Here is a 14,184-nt window from a genome sequence, read left to right on the forward strand (position 1 = left end):
TGCCGCGTAAAGGAGAGGGGGCCAATAAAAGACCTCTGAATTGTTGTCTGTAATGCTTCATGTCGGTCTGTGGAGGGAGCTGTTGTAGTCCTTTTTCTATGTCTATGACAGCTGTCAATTAGATAGTCCTACTTGTATGCCGATGGTAACTGCAAACCATAGTCCTACCTCTATGTCAATGACCTGTCCCTGTTTTTTGTCATGAGAATCTGGTCACCCTACTCTGGTGTCACCCAGTGATGGTGACCTCGGATAAAAGAAAGTACGTCAACTCGGGATTAGAAATGTGAGCAGCCTCTTTTGTGATGTGTTTTTGAAATAAAATGCCTTTGTGAGTCAGAGAAAATGCTCCACCTGCCAGAATATACTGATGTTAATCCCGTTTCGGAGACCTGCTCTACAAGTTTTGCTCTTTAGACAGAATCCATAGGCCTCAATCGTCCTGTGTACTCTTGTGTGCAAGTATACAGGGTGGCTGTTGAAATGCATCATGATGAATGTTTAATTGTGTCTATGATTTCCTTTTAGATAATGAAACTGCTTCCTACACGTTAATGCCGATGGTTATGGCTGATCAGCACAGGTGAGTATAATACAAAGTGCACTTTGAAACCTTCTTAATCTAGACAATAACTGGGTTCTGATATGTCTAATGTCAGTCAAAAGTCTTTATCTCGGTTTTACAGTACCATAAAAGAAAGAAGGACATAGATCTTTGCATGGCAATAATCAGAATAGAAGGCACTGTAGATTAAAATACTTCCTACACGGGCTTTTGTTAATTTAAAAAAAGATAAAAATTAGGATAAAAAGCTTATCACAAAGATAGAATATGTACATAGTGCAAATATAAGCATATTTTAATATTTAAAAGATGTGTCCTAACATCAAAATTAAGATAGCGAGCAATCCAAATATTTACAATCCAAAGTGCTAGTGCGAAATACACGCCCATCTGTTCAGATCATTTGGGTTTCAATTCATTTACTTCCTTCAAGTTGATAGGGCCCTCCTTCTAATGGACCATGATTTACACAGGAATTTTGCTGTTGCACAAGCACAGAATGGTCTCGCGTCTGACTTCAGAATACGTAGGGCTTCTTTACGACTGTGTCCCTAAGTATATACATACAGGGGTAAGCCAGTTCCTTCTGGGTCCGGTGTAGGCAAGGCAAGCAAAAAATACATGGCCTATTGTTTCTTTGGGGCAAGGGCAAGAAGGACAGCCCTTGAGCTTTGATATATTTGTCCTCCAGGTATTAGTGAAGGCATTGATAGGAAGGCAACCGTGTCTAAGTTGAATGTACAATTTCCTATCTTCTGGCACTTTTATTAAATCAAGGAAGCTTTCTAGCCGTCTGCTAGATTTAATATCCAAGAACAGGTCAGTTAAGCAGCCATGTTGTTTATTCATAAAGTTCTTCTGTTCTACCCAAGGCCAAAACTGTGATGATTTTAGTGTGTCCCTAGAGTATGTGGGAGGGTGACCTTCTAGCTCCTTGGGCACACCTTTGTCCGCCCGGATGGTATTTATGTAGTTGATCTTCCCAATTTTATGTCTTTTGTCCAGGGCAGAAACTTCATTATAAAAGCAGCTGCGTAGGACATCAGTTCTGGAGTTGTAACTAATCTGTGGCAAAAAAGCAAAGGGCGTAAGCTCACCAGATCATTAATAGACTTGACACCCATATCGAGTTTCAAGGGAAGGAGGGGGTTGTTCTGTCGGAGTGATAACAGACTTCTAAGAAACTTATTTTCTATTATCGAAAGGATATTAACGTTTATAGAGCCCCGCAGTTCGGCTCCATAGAGTACACTGCTTACTACCTTACAGCTATACAGCTTCAGTGCAGGGGCTACAGGCCTAGTGTACGAGAGACAATGTTCCCGTCGCAGGGCCACAGTTAGCTGGGAACATTTCAGGGATGCCCTCTCTGGATGTTTCTTCCATACCATACCCTCAGATAACTTGATTTCCAGATAATCAAAGGAGCTCACTCATTCGAGCGGGACATTATCAAGAACCAAGTTACCCTTAAAGAATTTGTGAGGATTTAGCATCATCAACTTAGTTTTAGTTGTGTTGATGACCAAACCCCCTCTCGTCACAAAAGTTCTTAAGTCTAAAGTGTTCTTCGTGTGATTTTAATCTGAGTGGTTGCAGCAAGTTCAAGCTGGGTTTCCTAGCATTGTGTAGCAACTTATTGATTATTAGGACAAGTCACACTCTCAAACCAAACTTTTAGAGGAACATGCATCAAAGGTTTTTGCGATCCGAAACGGTGCGATTCACAAAAATCAGCCGTTTGTGATCACAAATTGGCCTTTGGAGATGCATGAAAGTGTTTCCTATGTGCAATTTAAGAATTCACAATTATTTGTGAATTCCTAAATTGTGATTGCATTTAAGGAATCGCAATTTGCGATTCCTTTAATGCAATGCAATGGTAGAAGCACTTTCAAAATAGCGATTTCGCTATTTGGGACTGCAAATTACAGACAAATCAAACTTGTCTATAATTTGCAATTTAGACATACATCTATATACATGTACGATATGTAATGTGAAAAATTGCACATTAGTGAGCAAAGTCCTTTGCATATCTGGGCATTATCCTCGAAGAACATCTGGTATGGAATGCCCAAGTAGCTAAGGCAGCTTTAAAGCTGACTCAAACGGATATCGAAAATGCACAGAGTATCTGTGTATAAGCCTGCTGCTCCTGTCATAGAAATTTATAAAGTACAGGCTAGAGCGTCTTCCATGTATGGGGCGGAGCTGTGGGGGCACCATAGTTCCTGGAGTCTTTCAAGGGTAGAGCACTCATTTATGAGGAACTTGTTGGGATTGCCAGTTAGCACCCCGCTAGTACCTCTTTGGATGGACCTAGGGCTATTCCCCATTGAGGAGCAAGTGGCCTTAAGGCCACTTACTTACTGGAGAAGACTATGGTCAGTACCCAAACTGGCTCCCTACCGAAATGAGTTCAGGGATGTGGGGGAGGAAATTAGAAATAAGAAAATCCCGTGGTTAATTCACATCAAGGAGCTCTGTAGTAGGATCGGTTTACCTGAGCTTTGGGGAGCACCGGAAGTATCGTGCACGATATTATCTAGGGCCGATCTGGTACAATGCTACAGGTCCCACAATCTACTGTCTCTTCACGCGAGCTCTACAGCTGGTAGACTGACAGTCTAGTTCCTCATAATAAAAGAGTATTATCAAAAGGAGGACTTCCTTGACCTGATCTATCCAGCATCGTCAAGGAAGTTGTATATGCAATTTAGGATGGGTAGTCTGCCGCTCATGTCATTTACCAGTAAATGGGACTTAAATAAAAATACTGAGTGCCCAGCGTGCAAATACCATCTTGAAAATGAGATCCACGTTCTCTTCTTTTGTCCCCAGTACCAGGCTGCACGAAAACGCTGGGTGAAACCTATCTGTAGGAACCTTGGCTTCAGAGAATGTTATAAGGCCTTTAGAGTATTAAAATATGATACGCACCCACCTATCGTCTTTGCCGTCTCCCGCTTTTTAAATAGGATGTGGCTAAAACGCAGACATTTTTTAATGAATTACATTTCGAACTTATGTATTTTTATGAAATCCAAAGTATACTTCTGATAACTATTCAACATGGTTTAATTCCATTTTAACACGTGATGGTTTTATCTGTGTAATGTAGGTGTACATATATGATTGTGTTTGTCCTTGATCTGTTTTTATGTTATTTCTTTTCTGTAATATAGCGTGTATGTATTTTATCTTGTACTTTTATGGTCCGTTGCGACCGAAATAAAGTTATCAAAGTAAAGTAATGTGAAAATGACTCATGAGACGATTCTCTTCCCGCTTTGCCTCAAATTGTAAAGCGCTCTGAGGAGGTTACTGGGTATAATTCAGGAAATATCCAGAAATCTCATATGGGGAAAGTTTGCTCCTACTCGTGCTCGGATTTCCCCCTGCTTGCTGTTCTGCTTTCCTTTCCAATCTTAGGAGACAAATGCAAGTCTTTGAAATCACTGAAATTCATAGATTTCCAAGAGTTCCCTCCGTCTACAACAAGCAGGTTGCTTGAAAGCCGATAAAATGCACCTGTTTAGATGTAGGGGCACCGCGTACCCCAATGAAATCTGGTGGTGTTCGGTGACAAATTAGTTCTAGGACCACACATGCACCTATAGTTTGTAGGACTTAACTTCCATGCGAGTACTTGGTGCTAAGACTGTTGGCAAATATTTGCGAATATCTGCTAATATCCTGTTTTATGGGTGTTCCGTATATTTCCATGACTCCACATTAACACATTACTATCCTTCTAAACCTAACCTCACTTACTCCTGCATTAGTCTTCTAATGCTATTTCCACTGCTATAGTAACCACCAATACTACTCGTATTGGCATTGATGGTACATTTAGCACTACAGCTAGCCTGTAACTATCAACAAGGATCCATAACTGTTACTCCCTGTTGCTTCATCTTGTCTTGGTGTTCTTACTATTTTTTAAAGTATATGAATAGGGACCAGTAAACCAGCAACTGTAAATATATGTATATGTTACATGTTTGAGTATTTTTTTTGCACTCAGTTTAGTGATATGAAATCCCTTAGTTCTCCGAAACACCTCAGATGTGCAGTGGTCATGTTGGAATGCTTTTTCTTTTGCATAAGCTTGCGCACTTGGCGGTAATATGGGAACAAAACATTGGTAAAGCCAATAGGACTGCTCAGCGGTGGCACAGGCGAAACCTATTGGATTTGCCAATCCTTCTTTTAGGTTTAGGTGAGCGGGAGGACACCTGTTTTGTAAAAAACATTGTGTGGGAGATGTGAGGGTTAATGCAGGGGGTGCTGAGGGTGGGTGGAAGGACTCCAGGTACGCTTTGTTGTAAATATTTGGCCAGAGTGGTGGGGATACATGGCAGGATACCAGGTGAAACACCGGGCAGGAGGGTGAGTCTGGAGAGTCTGTATTGTGTTTGGCTCCCCCTTGACTCCTGTCTCCCATCTAGCTGTTAAAAGCAGGTATGATGACTTGGGGGACCTGCTGTAACAGAAAATTATACATCTGTGGCAGTAAATAGTAGGAATTTTGTTCGCCTGGAGTCGGGAGTCACATTATAGGCAACTCGAGCTTCCGTCTGATGTCACTCAGAACCCCTCTGTAAAAAACATCTCCTGTATTCACTGTTGACTACCTATAATTCTACCTTGCCTGCTCTGGGCCAGTGTATTTTCACAACGGGCCGTGCTGGAGTTTTCAATCCATACATAGCGTTGAGTGTAGCATTGCGGTATCTTTCCAGCGGCTCCATCTTAAATTGTCTGGAGAGCTGCAAAACAGAAGCTTCCTCATTTCGATTTTCAGTATCTGTGCATTTTTGAACGGTTGGGTATGTAGGTCATTGCCATCGGCTAGCTGCAGTCCTGTGGTTATTGTTCACATTCAAAGGTCGTTTGCTTGGTTCCTTGAATATTCTTGTGTCGTTTTGTACCACTTATCCCTTTTTTCTTGGGACCTTCCTTAACATTATTACGCTGTTGTTTGTGTTGAGTTGATGCTCTTTGAAGCTTCTTGTCTCGTTTTTGGGTGAGACACTATCTTCCACTTTTTGTAAAATATAGCAAAGGATACATTTGTTTTTATATTTATCCCACTAGAGTACTTATTGGCATGTTAATGTTGCCAAGCATGCGTTGATAATTGAAATAAAGATGTGATTTTCTTCAGTCTATATTCCTTGTATCATTTTCAACAATATTCTGGAAAATGTCCTAATCTGAATTAATAATCCTTTATGTTTATTGTGTATAAGATAACGCCTTCTTGGTTACCACAGCAAAAATAAACATACACGTTACAGAAGCACAAATAAACTTATAGTTTGAGATTCGTTCTGTGGATGACCATTGGCTGTAATCCGGGACTCACAATTTTTTGTTCGTTTTTTCTGTAAATGGCAGGTTTTCCTCCGCATGCTATATTTTGAAACGTGTTATGTGTATGCGCTACCTTCTTAAGTGTTCATGAAAGGTTTTATACCTGGGCGTTCCGGTTTTTCTTCTCATTGTAAAACAAGTTTTGTGGTATGTCATTTAAATGCATGACACATTGTACACTTTACAGGATGTAACTTTGCCCTAGATGTTCTTTGTGTCAAAAGAGTTTGCCTTAAAGCTATATTTATAATTCAATGTATATATATTTTTCTTATCCACTCTAAATGTTACAGCTTGGCCCAATGGCAAGACTTTGTGGTCTGCATCCCCATCAAAAGCCCCTTCAATTTTTATTATATGTATCGTTTCTCTAAAGTACCCACATAATTGTAAAGCAAAAAAAGCAAGGGAAAGGAATATTCTCACAGAGCAGTGGAAAGAGTAATGCTAACTCAGCTCAGCTGCTATAACAGGAAGGCAGATCATGATTCCGTGGACAGACTGTTTGTGTTCTTCCCATGATCCTAAGTCTGAGTAAGTTTCCAGGGGTTCCGATTGGTGTGTTCCTCTGAGATTGACTGTATCTTCCATGGCTAGGGTTCCCTCTTCTGGGCTACGTGGCCAGACCGTGGTCTGGCACCTAACCTGCACAATCATGTTTTCTATATCTTGCTTTTGCTACTGCTGTAAGTTGTTGGCGAGCCTTGTGATCATATAGAAAAGAGCCAGCTCCTAACCAGTGATCTGAAGGGCATATGGTTCTCAGTAGACCATATCTTTGCTGAGAACGAGTTCCGCAGTTGGGCTTCTTGTACCGAGAAAGACGTACTACCACTGATTTTTTTCTTCTGTGCTTGTATTGTGAGGGGAAATGCCCGTCTAAATAAAGCAAAGGTTCCAGTTTGGGTGTATTCAGTGATTTACTTCCTGATGAATACCTGGCCATAACCATGTAGTGCATTGTGGGTAATGCAAAGCTGCTGGAAAGCTGATCTTCTGGTAACTAGTGGTACACAAGGGGGTGGTGATGGACGGAGCATCTGAATCAATCAAACACTCACACCCAGTCAAAAGACCTGGGTTTAATCCATCACCGTTCTTTAGCCCACTCTGCCACCCCAGTTCAGACATGGCTATATGCAAATCAGTCTGACCCTGTGCCTCATGGGAACAGTCCAGCCCGAACTGCCAAGCCATGTCTTCCCTGGACCGGAAACAAGCTTCGGAGGACCGGTTTCTGGCATTCCAGTCGTCTTCAGCCCGGCTTGCTTGAATCCAGTGGCAAAGTGAGCAAGGGACTCACGTCTGAGCATACCCTGCCACACGTATGGCGGCCAAAAGCGGTACAAAAGGGGGTGGTGATGGACGGAGCATCTGAATCAATCAAACACTCACACCCAGGCAAAAGATCTGGGTTTAATCCATCACCGTTCTTTAGCCCACTCTGCCACCCCAGTTCAGACATGGCTATATGCAAATCAGTCTGACCCTGTGCCTCATGGGAACAGTCCCGTCCGAACTGACAAGCCATGTCTTCCCTGGACTGGAAACAAGCTTCCGAGGACCGGTTTCTGGCATTCCAGCCGTCTTCAGCCCGGCTTGCTTGAATCCAGTGGCAAAGTGAGCAAGGGACTCGCGTCTGAGCATACCCTGCTACACTTATGGCGGCCAAACGCGGTACAAAAGGGGGTGGTGATGGACGGAGCATCGGAATCAATCAAACACTCACACCCAGTCAAAAGATCTGGATTTAATCCATCACCGTTCTTTAGCCCACTCTGCCACCCCAGTTCAGACATGGCTATATGCAAATCAGTCTGACCCTGTGCCTCATGGGAACAGTCCAGCCTGAACTGCCAAGCCATGTCTTCCCTGGACCGGAAACAAGCTTCCGAGGACCGGTTTCTGGCATTCCAGCCGTCTTCAGCCCGGCTTGCTTGAATCTAGTGGCAAAGTGAGCAAGGGACTCACGTCTGAGCATACCCTGCCACACGTATGGCGGCCAAAAGCGGTACAAAAGGGGGTGGTGATGGACGGAGCATCTGAATCAATCAAACACTCACACCCAGTCAAAAGATCTGGGTTTAATCCATCACCGTTCTTTAGCCCACTCTGCCACCCCAGTTCAGACATGGCTATATGCAAATCAGTCTGACCCTGTGCCTCATGGGAACAGTCCAGCCCGAACTGCCAAGCCATGTCTTCCCTGGACCGGAAACAAGCTTCCGAGGACCGGTTTCTGGCATTCCAGCCGTCTTCAGCCCGGCTTGCTTGAATCCAGTGGCAAAGTGAGCAAGGGACTCACGTCTGAGCATACCCTGCTACACTTATGGCGGCCAAACGCGGTACAAAAGGGGGTGGTGATGGACGGAGCATCTGAATCAATCAAACACTCACACCCAGTCAAATGATCTGGGTTTAATCCATCACCGTTCTTTAGCCCACTCTGCCACCCCAGTTCAGACATGGCTATATGCAAATCAGTCTGACCCTGTGCCTCATGGGAACAGTCCAGCCCGAACTGCCAAGCCATGTCTTCTCTGGACCGGAAACAAGCTTCCGAAGACCGGTTTCTGGCATTCCAGCCGTCTTCAGCCCGGCTTGCTTGAATCCAGTGGCAAAGTGAGCAAGGGACTCACGTCTGAGCATACCCTGCCACACTTATGGCAGCCAAAAGCGGTACAAAAGGGGGTGGTGATGGACGGAGCATCTGAATCAATCAAACACTCACACCCAGTCAAAAGATCTGGGTTTAATCCATCACCGTTCTTTAGCCCACTCTGCCACCCCAGTTCAGACATGGCTATATGCAAATCAGTCTGACCTTGTGCCTCATGGGAACAGTCCAGCCCGAACTGCCAAGCCATGTCTTCCCTGGACCGGAAACAAGCCTCCGAGGACCGGTTTCTGGCATTCCAGCCGCCTTCAGCCCGGCTTGCTTGAATCTAGTGGCAAAGTGAGTAAGGGACTCACGTTCTTTAGCCCACTCTGCCACCCCAGTTCAGACATGGCTATATGCAAATCAGTCTGACCCTGTGCCTCATGGGAACAGTCCAGCCCTACTCCTTTAGTCTCCCAGAAAGCTTCAAAGGCTGCTGCTATTGTCTAGGGGTGTTGGCAAAACCCCCATGGTCACCAACGGTGCCTAGCCTCTAAACACTGGAAGACCGCATTAGCAGAGCTGAAATCATGAGACACATGGTGCTCATGCTTCCTAAGACACTACCTCACAAATCCACATTACGCTCCTTTTCCTCTATGTACGTTGTGATGACACTTGAAGTACCAATCACGATGTGGCCTCTAATCCCATTTTGGCACAATCTCGCATATATGCCCAAGAATAGATTACTATGTGGGCACAGATGGTGGTTATTCTCGCAGTTTGTGGTGGGTAAAACCTGCCACATGTTGCAGTAGCATATAACATTGTTTCAGCACCTTGGAATGGGGAGTGCTCTATTGCTCTTTCTTTTTCTGGACTCCAGTTAAGCTAGAAATGTATTTTATGTGCAGAAGGATTGATGATCGTGCAGTGATTAAAGTTCTTGATTGCTGCCCAAATTTGTGTGTGTTTGTTATATAATTTTTGCTTTGACTAGTGCACTGTTTTAGTTTGAAATTTAAAAAAAGTTATTTTTACTTGATTTTGGTTCCTGCCTTAAATCAACCGAGTTGTTGTGGGGCTGTTGTAAGAGTGTTAAATATGTCTTTTGTTTTAGTTTATCAAAATACTTCATAACCTCTTTCACGGTTTTAATTTCAATCACCCTAGCATTTAGATTAATAGATATTTTAAATGATCTGCGATTTCCTGCATGCTTAGCATTCACGTAATTGATAGTCCTTCTGTGTCTCCAGTTTGGCCCTTCAGGACACAGATAACTAAAAGTCGTACCAACAATTTAGTGACTGTTTCACCATCATGTTTCCTACTGATTGCTTGTATGTAATAGTAGTTATGCTCACACACATATAGCTAAAAATCACAGGACAGCACAACATCAAATGCTAATATGGCTGTCAAGCAGCTAAAACACTAAGGGCCAGATGTAGGTAATTTTAATTTACCACCTCTTAAATACCGATTCATACCGAATCGGTATTTAAGAGGTGGTAAAATAGAGGGGGGGGAGATGTAGGTATTTCAGATTCGGTAAATACCGAATCGTTAAGATTCGGTATTTACGGATTCTGTAAATACCGATTCGGTATTGCCCATTGATTCCTGTGGCCTTGCAGCCCATAGGAATCAATGGGCAATACCGATTCTGTAATTACAGAATCGGTAAATACCGATTTTAGCAAGGGTGCAGGGGATGTCACTTTGACACCCTCTGGCACCCCAAAAATAGGCATGTGTGCCATGTGGCACCCAGACATGCCCTAAGGGCATGTCTGGGTGCCACATGGCACAGGTGTGCATGCACACATGTGCATGCACACCTGGATTCGGTATTTTACCACCCAATTGGATTGGGTGGTAAAATACCGATTCTTAAAGCCCTGTGGCACTCTGACATGTGCCAGCTACATCTGCATTTACAGAATCGGTATTTTACCGAGTCTGTATTTACCGATTCGGTAATTTTACCGAATCGGTAAATACAGAATCGGTAAAATACCGATTCTGTAAATGCATGCCCTACATCTCAAAATCCAATTACCGGTAGGTAACGGCCGAATTCGGCCGTTACCAACCGGTAATTGGCCACCTACATCTGGCCCTGAGAATAGGCTCGGTGGTGTACGGAATACTAATGCAATCCGAGAATTTAAATGATTCATGTTATTTAGCACTAATTTGTAAAATGTTCAATACATTGCTTTTCCCCATTCAGATCTGTGTCAGAATTACTTGCAAATTCAAAATTTGACGTGAATTACGCCTTTGGTCGTGTAAAGAGGAGCTTGCTGCATATTGCAGCCAAGTAAGTTTCAAGTTTTTGTCTTCTTACCTGGCACTGAGGATTTATATTTTGTAAGTCTTTTTCACACATTTATGCACAGTGAGCAAAATTACTTTCAATCCGTTCTTTGCAGACCTCTCTGTTTGACTGAATAAATGGTATGAATTGGTAGCTTCTAGATCTTTCCGAGAACTAAAATCCCAAGAAAATGCATTGTCGTCTCGGGGTGGTAATAAGCACTGGTGATCCGAATCTGGGAATCCTATTCCTTAGAAAGAAACCAGACTCAAAACGGTGGACATCCTCTACACTACTGTACATAATTCCTGATTGTGGTTTTCAATTGTGTTATTTTTTAGTTCCTTTTTGACCCTTGCAAAGTATCCAGAGTGTATTGTAGGCAGTGTTTTAGCATACTTTCAGTGTATTTGTTGACTTCCAGCTTCGCAGCGCTTTACAATATTGAACTAGCTGCAGCAACCATGCTTTTCATAGATTATCGGTACAAAAGGGGGTGGTGATGGACGGAGCATCTGAACCAATCAAATACTCACACCCAGTCAACAGATCTGGGTTTAATCCATCACCGTTCTTTAGCCCACTCTGCCACCCCAGTTCAGACATGGCCATATGCCAATCAGTCTGACCCTGTGCCTCATGGGAACAGTCCAGACCGAACTTCCAAGCCATGCCTTCCCTGGACCGGAAACAAGCTTCCTAGGACCGGTTTCTGGCATTACAGCCGTCTTCAGCCAGGCTTGCTTGAATCCAGTGGCAAAGTGAGCAAGGGACTCACGTCTGAGCATACCATGCCAACTTATGGCGAACCAAGCGGTACAAAAGGGGGTGGTGATGGATGGAGCATCTGAACCAACCAAATACTCACACCCAGTCAACAGATCTGGGTTTAATCCATCACCGTACTTTAGCCCACTCTGCCACCCCAGTTCAGCCACGGCCATATGCAAATCAGTCTGACCCTGTGCCTCATGGGAACAGTCCAGCCCGAACTGCCAAGCCATGCCGTCCATCATCTCCTTTTGTATCGCTTTCATAGATTATCAACACCGCTACATATTATTTATATTCCTAATACATACTTAATTTTATCAACGGAAGATTATTCCACTCACCCACTTTAATTGGCAGCCATTTGGATATGGATTAAGTGCCGTTTCCTGGCACTGGTCACAGATGGCCAGTGGCTTGTTCTCCCCAGTCTGCCGCCAAGGACTATGGTGTATTGATTTGTGACATCAGATCATGATGGGTGTGCAGCTAGCCTGTTGCAAGCTTGGCTTGCTAAGGTGTAGCCCAACCAATTCTGTAGGAGGTTTGGCTGTGCACTGAACACAGAACCAGCCATGCCAAGTGCCACGCATCACATGTTAGCCTAATGCATTTGAAGGCAAGTGTCCGCATTAAAAATAATGATGACACATTATAGCGCCTCCTCATCTGTCAAGCTGAAGTGCTGCAGTATAGTAAATGGCACTGTCTGACCGAGCAAAGCTGGAAGATCGGTCCATGCTTCTCACTGCTAGGGGGCTGGCTCAGCTGCACTCATTGCGCGCACTCTGGCTACATTTACCCAGCATTCTGATTCATGTTACTGATGCACGCAACTCATTGTTTTAGACATTAGGGTTTTGTGGCATAGTACTCTGCCAAAAGTGGCTAGAGTCGGCGTTAGCTGTTGTCCTTGTGACTGATGTGTAGGCAGGGCTTGTTTTGGGCTTCTTATGCCAGCAGTACAATCTGGCTCCGTCACTAACAGTACTCATCATTGGCGGTTGCTGCTTGTACCTCGTGACCGGTGTTTATCTTGCATCCGCCTGCCCCGCACCCGAACCATGGCCTCGTGCTACGAGTACGTGATTATGAGCCAGAGTCCTGGTGCAGTATTGGTGGATGTTGGTAAACGTGGCTCTTGAAACAATATCTCAGATTTGAGGTGGAGGTAAACATTTGTTTACTGATAGACAGTCTTATTGTGACTTGAATGATTGAGCATATAGTCCATACCTGGCTAAAGCCTAACATAGCATCCTAATCGTTATAATCCTTTTCTACATCTTTCTACAGGTGATGGTTGTTCCACATAGTTATATTTGTCAAAGCATTGAAATTTTACATCAAGCTTTCTCTCTTTCAAAGATTCAATCATATCACATGGATAGTCCTTTAAAAATGTTTGATTTTTCATAATTGTGAGGGCACTGGTATCTTTCATTAACAGAGACATTTTTAGAGTCCGTCTTTATTTTCACATTATTCTGACATTTTGTTTCCAAGGGTCTTATTAAAACAGACCTGCTTCTCTGTTTTGTCTTGCAAGCTGTGATGCTTATATTCTCTTCTTTTGTGTTTTCAGCTGTGGGTCTGTAGAATGTTTGATTTTACTGTTAAAGAGGGGGGCAAATCCAAATTATCAAGATATCTCTGGATGCACGCCTCTTCACTTGGCAGCTAGAAATGGGTAAGAAATATGATTTATTAATTCAACCAATGTGAAGTTCAATTGCCATTGTTGCTAATTTCATGCTTTACCTAGTTGGAGAATTTCTTTTCCTCTGTCAATTGGAATGATTATCAGTTGCATCTCATTGTTATAATCTAAAAGGGCTTATAATGCATGCCGTGGTCGCAGATACTGGTTTCTCTTGGGCTCTTTCTATTTGAGCTTTTTTCATCACTCCCACAGCAAGTGAAGAGATTAGAAGAGAGGGATATCTTTATTGAGTTTTGTATTTAAAAATGTTCGTTAGATACTACTTTTCCTAATACAGTTATAGGACTGAACTGTTCTTTCACATAGTTCTGGGTTTAGCAATTGTAACTCTCGTCAATCCTTAGGGCCTCATTCTGAGTTCTTATTTAATAACAATTGGGCTGGTAGCTGCTGTTATCTCCCTTATGGGAATCTTGCCATTGGTTGATCCAGTGTATTCTAATGCGAATGTGGTGTGATATTCCCCAAAATCCCCTGGCAATTCCTTATTTCTGAGTGAATCCCGCTATATTCCCATGGTATTTCCCCCTCCCTCCTTCCCCCCCATCCACCCATCCACTTCAATTGTAGATAGTCCCAGGTCGGGGGAGGGAATTGAGATATTAGTTGTATTAAAATGTGACTCGTAATGAGGCCTTAAACCTATAAAATATGTTCTCATACATGGTCTTAAATATTCCACTAACTAAAAATTTTAAACCTGTTTGGCACTGCTGAGGTGTGCTACATGTATGAAGAAACTGGTATGAGCATGTGCTATTAATCTTTGTTGCATTACAATATCTTATATGTGATGATAACCCGTTGGTGATGAG

At 43.1% G+C, this 14,184-nt stretch overlaps 1 protein-coding gene across 4 annotated transcripts in view; it reads left to right on the top strand.

The window, feature by feature from the left end:
• Positions 1-14,184, top strand: part of HACE1 (HECT domain and ankyrin repeat containing E3 ubiquitin protein ligase 1) — a 302,230-nt gene that overhangs the window by 20,987 nt on the left and 267,059 nt on the right. For all 4 annotated transcript variants that reach the window (XM_078648310.1, XM_078648311.1, XM_078648312.1 and 1 more), the window contains exons 2-4: positions 529-583; positions 10,789-10,878; positions 13,232-13,336. In XM_078648310.1, coding sequence (XP_078504436.1) covers positions 529-583; positions 10,789-10,878; positions 13,232-13,336 — 250 coding nt within the window. The remainder of the gene's footprint in view (positions 1-528; positions 584-10,788; positions 10,879-13,231; positions 13,337-14,184) is intronic.

Source organism: Lissotriton helveticus, chromosome 6 (assembly GCF_964261635.1).
Source record: "Lissotriton helveticus chromosome 6, aLisHel1.1, whole genome shotgun sequence".
In the NCBI taxonomy this organism is placed as follows: Eukaryota; Metazoa; Chordata; class Amphibia; order Caudata; family Salamandridae; genus Lissotriton; species Lissotriton helveticus.